General features: G+C 42.1%; 1 protein-coding gene across 3 annotated transcripts in view; it reads left to right on the top strand.

Moving 5' to 3' along the window:
• The window catches only part of LOC132827226 (breakpoint cluster region protein-like), a 462,558-nt gene that overhangs the window by 201,403 nt on the left and 248,987 nt on the right, over positions 1–12,168 (top strand). For all 3 annotated transcript variants that reach the window (XM_060843849.1, XM_060843847.1, XM_060843850.1), the window contains exon 5: positions 5,199–5,306. In XM_060843849.1, coding sequence (XP_060699832.1) covers positions 5,199–5,306 — 108 coding nt within the window. The remainder of the gene's footprint in view (positions 1–5,198; positions 5,307–12,168) is intronic.

Genomic DNA, 12,168 nt, shown 5'->3' with positions numbered 1-12,168 from the left:
GGCTTTGTCAAAGGGAGACCATGCCTAACATATTGGATTGAATTTTTTGAGGATGTGATGTCGTGTATAGATGTGTAAAGCAGTTGATGTAGTTTATATAGAATTCGACAAAGCCTTTCACAAAGTTCCACTTGGGATTCTGAAAAGGTAGAGGCAAAGGGATTTACAAAGAAGGTATGGCTGAGGTACTAAATAAATACCTTGCATCAGTCTTTACCAAGGAAAAACATGCTGTCAAGTCATCGTGAGAGAGCAAGGCGTTAAGAAATTAGATGGGCTAAAAATTGGCAAGAGATATTAGAAAGGTTAGCTTTACTTAGCTAATAAACAATAAGGAATAACAATGACAAATCATATGCATCTGAGATTACTGAACGTAGTAAAAATGAAAATTATGGAGGCACTTGTCATGACCTTCCAAACTTCCTGAAGTGCCAGCGGGTTGAATTTTCGCAAAATCCCTTTTTAAAAAAATCGACGTAAAGATAAACCTAGTGATTATGGGTCTGTTGGTTCATGGTGGGAAAGTTTTGAGAAATGATAATCTGGGGCAATGTTAATAGCCAGTTAGCCAAATTTGAAATTGTTAACAATTTGAAAATGTTAACAATGTTAATAATATGAACTTCAAAAATAAGATTGATAAAATGATAGATGACAGCAAAGCCTATGGAGTGAAAAGGACAGTACATGGAGATAAAGTTAACTGAGTGACACTGGAGGAAGTGGATTTCTCAGTTTTATAAAATAGATTATTCATGGGATGCTTCTGTTCCATGAGCTCTAACTTTGGTTGCAAATCAGTTGGGAACTTCAAAATGAGGTGATGAAGGATAATCATGTTTTGCTGAAAGTGATTAAAATGCTTTAGAGAATGAAATCTGCCATTTTTCCATGGTCAAGCCTTTACATGACTCCATGCACATGAGGTGGTTGACTGTTAAATGGCTCAGCAAGCCACTCTGCAATTAACGGTGGGCAAGAAATGCTATCCATCCTGGTGACGCTAGAGTCTGTTATTAGAGGTACAGTATCATCTCACTCCTTTTCAGCCCCTCACTCCTAATTTGAAAGTGTCAGAAATTTAAAAAAAAACAATCTTGAGGCAATTCGGGTTCTGATGGACCAGCAAAATATAAATTCTCAGAGGCGTAAGTGATCACTTCAGTTGCAGGAAAGCTAGTTTTCCAGTCCCATGCTCCAGTTCTACCACTTGTAAACATCAACTCAACTCATTTCCTTGATTTGATCTCTGAGACTCTACGTAGTTCTGTAAGAAGTCACCTAGACCCTGTGAATGGACCTTCATCTATTTAGCAACATAGGATGGAATATTATTTAATTGCATTAGAAAACTCTCCTGTTATGGTTGTGGATAATATTTTGCTGTAAATAAGAGAGACCATCATTAAATAGATTGTAACAGTATTTTAAAGTGCATCACGTTCATCTTTTTTTCAGTTCTAGCGCAGCATTTTTTACTTTTAGACAAATTGAGATCTTCACTCGATAAGGACAAAACAATGGATAGGTTGTGAAACATTATGAAGTGGAGGTTGACACCCCTCTGATTATTAAAACTGAAACACTCAGAGCGGAGTACCTTGCCTCATAATCTGATAAAGAAGTGCAACAAATGGTATAACCCACCTCTCACTCCCACAATCTGTTATAAAGGAGTGGTTAAATGGAATGAGATCCTTTCACTCACTCTACAATTAACAAGTAACAATTTATTTATCTAACTCCAATAGAGAACAAATTAACAGAATTACTAACAAACAAAATAAGTCTCTTCTAACCACTACTTCCCTAATAAAACAAAATTCCGTTGGTATGCTGTTTCTATAATACAGATCCCATTTGAATGAGAACATTAATAAGAACAATAAATTAAAATTTAGTCTCTCAAAGATCACATGGAATGGATCCTTCTGAACTTTCTGTATCTTCTTCTGTCATCTTCTCAGTCATTTTCTAATGTCAAGAATGTTTGCTAGATGTACCATATACCTTTATAGATGTGATGTGGAGTTGCCGATGTTGGACTGGGGTGGACAAAGCTAAAAAATCTCACAATTCCAGGTTATAGTCCAACAGGTTTATTTGGAAGTACAAGTTTTCGGAGCGCTGCTCCTTCGTCAGTTAGCTAGTGGAGCAGGATCATAGGACACAAACCCTGCTCCAATACCTATCTGACGAAGGAGCAGCGCTCCGAAAGCTTGTACTTCCAAATAAACCTGTTGGACTATAACCTAGTGTGTGATTTTTAACCTTTATAGATAGTGTTTTTTTGAGAGCATGGCGATTTCTTTCTCAGATGGTGAGTTTGGTCTCTCCTCTTCAGATGACAGTTGGCTCTTCCCCAGTTTTCAAACAAAAACAATTTGTTAAATGCTACCGATGATGGACCAAATTCTTGCAATATGATTGGTTTCCAGCTGTCAATGCCATCAGTTTTAAAATTCAATTGGCTTTGAATTGCTGAGTGTTTGGTTTAAATTAATTGGCCAAATTAAAACTCATTGTCAAAACAAGCCTTAAGGTATCCATTAACAAATCCAATTGTTACATGTTTCCATTTTCAAGCTATCTGTACTATTCCCCATCTGCTCACCGAACCCTTCTCTGTTTAACTATAAAAAGTATAAAAAGCATTTCACCTCTTAAAGGAGCCACATACTACTGTTCAATTCATGATTATTCTACCCAGCTTTTTAACAGTAATTTTACACTGTTTTTGTTTTGCAGAACAAGTTAGATTAAGTAAACACTTGGAACTTTAAAGTGTTAATGTCCTACAGAATTAAACAGATGTAATAAAAAGAATAAATATATACAAGAAACAACTATCCAAAATATATTAGGTTTATCTGAAGAAGATTTAAATGCTGTTATTTTCTCTTTGATGAATTCTTGTATTGATATGTTGTTCCCTGCCTTTATTGTACATAATATTTGCATTTTATTGTAGCTCTGATGAAGGAAGCTGAATATTGATACTTTTACTCATAATATATATGCTCTAGTTCATGCTAAATATAGCATATATATTTAACAAAACTAAGAGCCACATGGATTGCTTCTATCTCTCACCAACATATGACCATATTGAAGCTTACCATACATTTCAAAACTATCTTTAAAATTGCTATCAACGCAGTTATTGCTTGTATTTCAGAGGGCTGTGTCAGATTCCACTAATAGCCTAACTTGTATTGCAAATGGTGTAACTAGACTGACAGTTCAGTCAAATAGTAAGGTGTTCTGCATTGCTGGGAATGCCATTTTTCAGGTATCATATTGAACTACTATAGATTGGTTATGTAGGCATAAATATCACTTGGTTAGAGATCTCTCTCAGCATTGGGCCAATGTTTATTCCTCAACCAATTCATCCAGTATACAGCAATTAGTTATTCATCACATTATCTTATTTTATACAATACCACATATCAGCAGAAATTGGGCTATTCAGCCCATCGAATCTGCTCCACTATCCAATCATGGCTGATAAGTTTTAGATTAGATTAGATTACTTACAGTGTGAAAACAGGCCCTTCGGCCCAACAAGTCCACACCGACCCGCCGAAGCGCAACCCACCCATACCCCTACCCCTACATATACCCCTTACCTAACACTACGGGCAATTTAGCATGGCCAATTCACCTGACCCGCACATCTTTGGACTGTGGGAGGAAACCGGAGCACCCGGAGGAAACCCACGCAGACACGGGGAGAACGTGCAAACTCCACACAGTCAGTCGCCTGAGGTGGGAATTGAACCCAGGTCCCTGGCGCTGTGAGGCAGCAGTGCTAACCACTGTGCCACCGTGCCGCCAAGTTTCTCAACCCCATTCTCCCACTTTCTCCTCATAACCCTTGATTCCTTTGAAAATCAAGAACCTAGCTATCTTTGTCTTAAATATTCTCAATGACGTGGCTTCCCTCGCCTTCTGTGGCAATGAATTCCATAGATTCACCAATCTCTGGCTGAAGAAGTATCTCCTTATCTCTGTTCTAAAAGGTCTTTCTTTACTCTAAGGCTGTGCCCTTGGGTCCTAGTCTCTCCTACCAGTGGAAACATCTTCCCAACATCCACTCTGTCCAGGTCATTCCCCCCCCCCCCCCCCCGCAATCCTTCTAAACCCAGAGTCCTGAAATGTACCTCATATGCAAAGCTTTTCAATCCTGGGACTATCCTCGTGACCATCCTCTGAACCTTCTCCAGGCCCAGTACATCCTTCCTGAGATATGGGGCCCAAAACTGCACACAGTACTCCAAATGTGACCTGACTGGAGCCTTATAGAGCCTGAGAAGTACATCCCTGCTTTTATATTCAAGTCCTCTCAAAATAAATGCCCAAAGTTGCATTTGCCTTCCTTGCTTGGCTGCCGCATTTCTCAATCGAACGATAGTGATTGTAAAAAGATTGCACCTGTAGTAAAGGGTTTCACAGCGGTAGGATATTTTAGTGTTTCAGCCAATGAAATTTATTTGGAAGTGCAGCCGCTGTTTTAATGGAGGAAATAGCAGCCACTTTGGTACAGCAAGCTCCCATAAACTGCAATAAAAACAGATTGTGCTAGAAAACTCAGTTTATGGCACTATCTGTGGAAAGAGTAGCATTTAGCATTTCAAGTCAAGTATGATTGATTGGGATAACTTTTCAGGCATATATTTGACTCAGAGCATTAACTGTGTTTGTTTCTGGCTCTACAGATGCTGCCAGACTTGCTGAATATTTCCAACACTTTTAAATTTTTATTTCTGATATTGAGCATCTGCTATATTTTGTATAATGATAATTCAGTTTGTTTTTATAATGTTTATAAAGGGATGAATATTAGCCAGGACAGTGGAGAAAATTCCCATGCCTTTCTTTGGAATAGTGCTGACTACCAAAACAGTCAGATGGGCTTTAATGGGAATATGGCATCTTTGCCAGGGCAACACTGAGTGTTAGTTTCGATTTTTGCGCTGAAATCCTGGAGCAGAACTTGAACTTGGCACTTTGTGACTCAAAAGAAGTAATGTGACTGACAAAGCTAAAATTCTGTTGGGGCCGGAAATCTGAAATATGAACAGAAAATGTAACATGTTTTGAGATATTGTAAATAAGTGCATATTATTTCATTCTAACTGGTAAATAGAGCTGTTTAAAATCGTGATCAACTTTGTTATATATTTTTTCAGGCCAGCCAACTTGGGGTATACAGAGCATTTGTGGATAACTATGAAGTCGCTGTGGAGACAGCAGAGAAGTGTTGCCAAGCCAACACGCAGTTTTCAGAAATTTCCGAGGTACTGTCTACAATTAATTATTAGATACATTTTATTTATAATTTGAACCATTCAAGCGCAGAAAAGAAAAACATGAGTTGTGAGGAAGCATGAGTCAGTGTACTTGAGAGAAGAGAAAAGACTGAAAGAATGAGGTTACCAGCACCAATTGAGATCTTTAATGTATTTGGTCAATACCAGTTCTTTGATAGAGCAATTTAAAACTCAAATGATTGTGTGTTACTGTCACTTTCTGACAGTCTTATCCCATGCATTTGCTACCCTTGTCGTTCTAAGAGCGTAAGAAATAGGAACAGAGAGTGATCATATGGCCCTTCATGCTGGTATTCATTATGATCTTAGATGATCTTGAGCTTCAACTCTACTTTTCTCCCTGTTGCCTGATTCCCAGATTCTGAGAGACCAAAAGTTTCACCTATCTCAGCCTTAAATATTGTGTATCCTTAGGCCTTAAGACCATGAGACATAGGAGCAGAAATTAGGCCATTTGGCCCTTCGAATCTGTTCCGCCATTCAAATGTAGCTGATAGGTTTTTCAACTCCATTTCCTGCTTTCCCCCGTAACCATTGATCCCTTTGGTAATCAAGCGGCAGATTCAAACCACTATAAATGCCGGAGGAAAGATCACAGAAGCGCTTCACTGGAGGCTCCCAAGCGCTGAGGACGTCACCTAGACAGGGGACGAAACGTCTGCAACACAAATTCCCAGCTCGGTGAACAGAACCACAACAACGAGCACCCGAGCTACAAATCTTCTCCCAAACTTTGAATCAGGAATGTATCTACCTCTGTTTTAAATATACTCAGCGACATGGCCTCCATAGTTTTCTGTGGTAATGAATTCCACAGACCTCTAGGGTGGAGAATTCCAAAGATTCACAACCCTTTTAATATTTCTCTTTATCTTGGTCCTAAATGATAACACAATTTTTGGATATGGAGCTTGACTTGTTTTGCATTTCCCAGCCAGGGCCTTTCCCAACCTTCAATGTTTAAATGAGATTCGCGTCATTCTTGGAAAACAGAGGATATATATCAGTTTGAAACATGTCAAATAATGGAAGCATATATTAAAAGGGTAAATGATCCTACAACTGACGGAACAGATTTAAACTCTGCAGGCCAGCCATTTCCAGTTGTGAATGGTGGTTGGATCAACAATTAAACAACTAACAGGAAGAAGAGGATTTGCAAATAAACATGACCTTAGTAATGGGGTAGCTCACCACGTTAATACCAGAGATAAAGTATTTTCATCCATCTTCAGCTAGAAGTACCAAGTGGATAATCCATTTCAGCATCTCCTCAAGTCTCCAGTGTCACATGCCAACTTCAATTCAATTCACCCCACGTAACTCAAGACAGTTGAACTGAGGCTATTTCCCTAAGAAATTCCTACAGTGATGTCCTGGAGCTAAGATTGACTCCCAACAACCATGGCCGTCTTCTACTATGTTAGCTACGACTGCAACCAGTGTGGAATTCTCCCCCTCATCTTTACTGATGTCAGTTTTACTTGACTTCCTGATGCCAAACTTGGTCGAGTACTACCTTGATGTCACGGGCAGTCGCTCTTAGTATCAGCACAGAGAAAGTTCTTTTGTCTGTTAAATCTGTATTGGTCAAAAATAATCACCTAGCATTCTAATCTATCTTCTAGCATTTTGAATGGAATTGAATTGAATTTATTGTCACGTGTGAGCAATACAGGGAGATCACGGAGTTAAATAGCATAGATAAGTAAATAGTAGGTAAACAGCGGCAAAAACAAGAAATATACAGGTACAGGTGAATGCCAAGAGTTTGTGAGTCCATTCAGTATTCTAACAACAGTAGGGTAGAAACTGTTTCAAAACCAGTTGGTGCATGTGTTCAGGCTTCTGTACCTTCTAGATGGCAGAGGTTGCAGAAAAGCATTGTCAGGATGGGATGGATCTTTGAGAATGCTGGCAGCCTTTCCTTGACAGTGGGCCTGGTAAATGGATTCTATAGATGGGAGGTTGGCCTTTGTCTAGGCTGAGTTCACCACTCTCTGTAACCGTCTCCCATCTTGACTGGTACAGTTACCAGACCAGGTAGTGATAAATGCAGACAGAATGTTCTTGATGGCACACCTTTAAAAGTTGGCAAGGGTATTTGCTGTCATGCCAAATTTTCTCAGCTGCCTGAGCAAGAAGAGATGTAGTTGGGCCTTTGTAACCAGTGCGTCCACATGAGTCCAAGAAAGCTTGTTGTTAATGACCACTCCCAGGAGTCTTACACTCTCCACTCGTTCTGCCTCTGTGGTGTTAATGTGGAGGAGGACATGAGTAGCATCCCGCTGAAAGTCAGTAATGAGTTCCTTGGTTTTGCTGGCATTGAGAGCTAGGTTGTTCTCAGTGCACCATTTTCCAGGTGTTCCACCTCCCCTCTGTTGTCTGTATCATCGCCATCTTTGTATGCCATGGCATCGTAGGTGTATGTCAAATACCTCTTAAATGTTATAAGGATTTCTACGTTTGCCACCTTACAGACAGTGAGTTCCAGATTCTCACCACTCGCTCCATGATTTTAAAAAATCTTCCCTCACATCCCCTTTTGCCTTTTACATTAAATTTGTGCCCATGGTCATTGATCCTTCCACCAAGCTGAAGTATTTCTTCCCCTCTACCCTGTTTATGCCTCATAATTTTATACATCTCTGACATGACCCCCACCTCAATCTCCTCTGCTCTATTAGTATGCTTTCCTTTATTGGTCAGAGTACTGAGTACAGGAGTTGGGAGGTCATGTTGCAGCTGTACAGAACATTGGTTAGGCCACTGTTGCAATATTGCATGCAGTTCTGGTCTCCTTCCTCTGGGAAAGATGTTGTGAAACTTGAAAGGGTTCAGAAAAGATTTACAAGGATGATGCCAGGGTTGGAGGATTTGAGCTGTAGGGAGAGGCTGATCAGCATGGGGCTGTTTTCCCTGGAGCGTCGGAGGCTGAGGGGTGACCTTATAGAGCTTTACAAAATTATGAGCGCATGGATAGGGTAAATAGGCAAAGTCTTTTCCTTGGGGTCAGGGAGTCCAGAACTAGAGGGCATAGGCTTAGTGTGAGAGGGGAAAGATATAAAAGAGACCTAAGGGGCAACTTTTACATGCAGAGGGTAGTATGTGTTTGGAATGAGCTGCCAGAGGAAGTGGTGGAGGCTGGTACAATTGCAATATTTAAGAGGCATTTGGATGGGTATATGAATAGGGAGGGATATAGGCCGAGTGCTGGCAGGTGGGACTAGATTGGGTTGGGATATCTGGTCGGCATGTACAAGTTGGACTGAAGGGTCTGTTTCCATGCTGTATATCTCTATGACTCGAAGGTAAACAACCCTAGTCATTCCAATCTGTCTTCATAGCTGAAACCCCCCAGCCCATGCAATATCCTGCTAAATCTCTTCTGCATCCTCTCCTGTGAAATGATATTCCTCCTGTAATGTGGATTCCGTAACTGCACCAAACAAGTACTGCCTAACCAATGTTTTAAACAGTTCTGGCATTACCTCCCCTCTCTTAAACTCTGCCTCGGCTAATAAAGGCAAGTATCCCATATCACTTTATCTACCTGTTCTGCAACCTTCGGGGACCGGTAGATATGCATGCCTTGATCTTCATTGGTTTCCTGGGTCCTATGTTCATCAAGTATTCTCTTGCCTTATTTGTTTTGCTGAGATGCATTACCTCACACTTATCTAAATGAATTCCATTTGCCACTGATCAGAGATGTAATCTAAAGCCCATTATTTATCAGACTATAATTTTCTTGTCATCCACAAGCTTACTGATCAACTTTCCTATATTCAAGTTTAAATTGTGTATGTATACCCCAATTAGCCACATTTCCTTAGGTACCATGGACTGTTACCTTCACTGGATCAGTGGTGCTGGAAGAGCACAACAGCTCAGGCAGCATCCGAGGAGCAGTAAAATCGACGTTTCGGGCAAAAGCCCTTCATCAGGAATAAAGGCAGAGAGCCTGAAGGGTGGAGAGATAAGCTATAGGAGGGCGGGGGTGGGGAGAAAGTAGCATAGAGTACAATAGGTGAGTGGGGGAGGGGATGGAGGTGATAGGTCAGGGAGGAGGGTAGAGTGGATAGGTGGAAAAGGAGCTAGGCAGGTTGAACAAGTCTGGACAAGTCATGGGGACAGTGCTGAGCTGGAAGTTTGGAACTAGGGTGAGGTGGGGGGAGGGGAAATGAGGAAACTGTTGAAGTCCATATTGATATCCTGGAGTTGAAGTGTTCCGAGGTGGAAGATGAGGCGTTCTTCCTCCAGGCGTCTGGTGGCGAAGGAGGCCCAGGACCTCCATGTCCCCAGCAGAGTGGGTGGGTGGGGGCGGGGGGGGGGAGGGGGGGGGGAGGTTGAAATATTGGGCCACAGGGCGGTGTGGTTGATTGGTGCGGGTGTCCCGGAGATTTTCCCTAAAGCGCTCTGCTAGGAGGCGTCCAGTCTCCCCAATGTAGAGAGACCGCATCGGGAGCAACGGATACAATAAATGATATTGGTGGATGTGCAGGTAAAACTTTGGATGTGGAAGGCTCCTTTAGGACCTTGGATAGAGGTGAGGGAGGAGGTGTGGGCACAGGTTTCGCAATTCCTGCGGTGGCAGGGGAAGGTGTCAGGAGGGTGGGTTGTAGGGGGCGTGGACCTGACCAGGTAGTCATGGAGGGAACGGTCTTTGCGGAAGGCGGAAAGGGGTGGGGTCTTTTTGGAGGTGGCAGAAATGTCGGCGGATGATTTGGTTTATGTGAAGGTTGGTAGGGTGGAAGGTGAGCACCAGGGGCGTTCTGTCCTTGTTAGGGTTAGAGGGTTGGGGTCGGCTGGCCTTAGAACATAGAACATAGAACATAGAAAGATACAGCGCAGTACAGGCCCTTCGGCCCTCGATGTTGCGCCGACCGAATCCTACCTAACCTACACTAGCCCAATAACTTCCAAATGCCTATCCAATGCCCGCTTAAATGACCATAAAGAAGGAGAGTTCACCACTGCTACTGGCAGGGCATTCCATGAACTCACAACCCGCTGTGTAAAGAATCTACCCCTAACATCTGTCCTATACCTACCACCCCTTAACTTAAAGCTGTGTCCCCTAGTAACACCTGACTCCATTAGCGGTAAAAGGTTCTCAGTGTCGACCCTATCTAAACCCCTAATCATCTTATACACCTCTATCAAATCTCCCCTAAACCTTCTCTTCTCCAATGAGAACAGCCCCAAGTGCCTCAGCCTTTCCTCATAAGATTTTCCTACCATTCCAGGCAACATCCTGGTAAACCTCCTCTGCACTCTTTCCAATGCCTCCACATCCTTCCTATAGTATGGCGACCAAAACTGCACACAATACTCCAGATGAGGCCGCACCAGAGTCTTATACAGTTGCAACATGACCTCAGGACTCCGGAACTCAATTCCTCTGCCAATAAAGCCCAGTACACCATATGCCTTCCTCACAGCACTAACAGTAGGCAGCCTGTCAGTCTCACAATCTTACCTTCACTGTCAGTCTCCCATGTCAAAAGCGTGGGATCTTACCAAAAGCCTTCCTGCAGTCCAGGTAGATTGTCAGATATCTTGTCCTCATCTACATATCTGGCCACCTCTTGGAAATATTTATTCGAATTGGTCAGACATGACTGCCCCTTAACAAAACCATGCTGACTGTGCTTGATTAATCTCTGCCTGTCCATGTGCAGATTAATCTGCTTCCAGTAGTTTCACTACGTCTGAGGTTAGACTGACTAGTCTGTAGATTCCTGGTTTATCCTTTGCTCCATTCTTGAATACAAGTAGCATATTGGCTGTCCTCCTGTCCTCTAGCATGTCTCTTGTGGAGGAGAGAAATTGAAAATTATTGCCAGTGCTCCTGCTTTTTCTTCCCTTGCCTCACTCAACAACTTGGGATATATTTCATCCATCCCTGCAGGTTATCTACTTGTAAACCTCCCAGACCACACTCGACCTCCTCTCTGTCTGTGCTAATTTATTTAAGTATATCACAATCTTTCTCCCTGATTTCTCTACCCAAAATCATCCTTCTCACTAGTAAATACTGATGCAAAGTATTCATGTTGAACCCTGTCACCATCCTCTGACCCCCCCACCCCCCACCCCCACAAATTACCATTGTAGTCCTTAATGGATCCTACTTTTCCCCTAGTTATCCTCTTAGCCATAAAGCTCTTGTAAAGTAGCTTGATATTTGCCTGGCCCATTCTAAAGATTTGTGCTCCAGTACTATTGCTGATGTGTTGTCAATGCCTTTGCTGTATCTCGTATGTTCAACTGTTTCTCAAAACCTCATTGAGTCATAGAGATGTATAGCACGGAAACAGACCCTTCAGTCCACCTCGCCCACGCCAACCAGATATCCCAATCTAATCTAGTCCCACCTGCCAGCTCCCAGCCCATATCCCTCCAAACCCTTCCTATTCATATACCCATCCCGATGCCTTTTAAATGTTGCAATTGTACTGGCCTCTTCCATTTCCTGTGGCAACTCAATCCATACACACACCACCCACTGCGTGAAAAAGTTGTCCCTTAGGTCTCTTTTATATGTTTCCCCTCTCATCCTAAACATATGCCCCCAATGCTGTTGGGCATTCCTCTCAATTGGGCTCCCTATGAGCTAAAACTACCCTGATGCCGTTTGGGGAGGCATCGCATGTCAATACCACATGTTGTTTGAAATCATGGTGGACCAACACCTTAGAGGATGATAGTTGCAAAGGTGCCAGGATGTGTATGAATTTTCCGTATTAATTCAGTTAAAATCACACAACACCAGGTTATAGTCCAACAGGTTCATTTGGAAGCACTAGTTTTTGGAACGCTGCTC

This window comes from Hemiscyllium ocellatum, chromosome 24 (genome assembly GCF_020745735.1).
Source record: "Hemiscyllium ocellatum isolate sHemOce1 chromosome 24, sHemOce1.pat.X.cur, whole genome shotgun sequence".
Lineage (NCBI taxonomy): Eukaryota > Metazoa > Chordata > Chondrichthyes > Orectolobiformes > Hemiscylliidae > Hemiscyllium > Hemiscyllium ocellatum.
The sequence above is the reverse complement of the archived record's forward strand: the minus strand, read 5'-3'. Positions and strand labels throughout refer to the sequence as shown.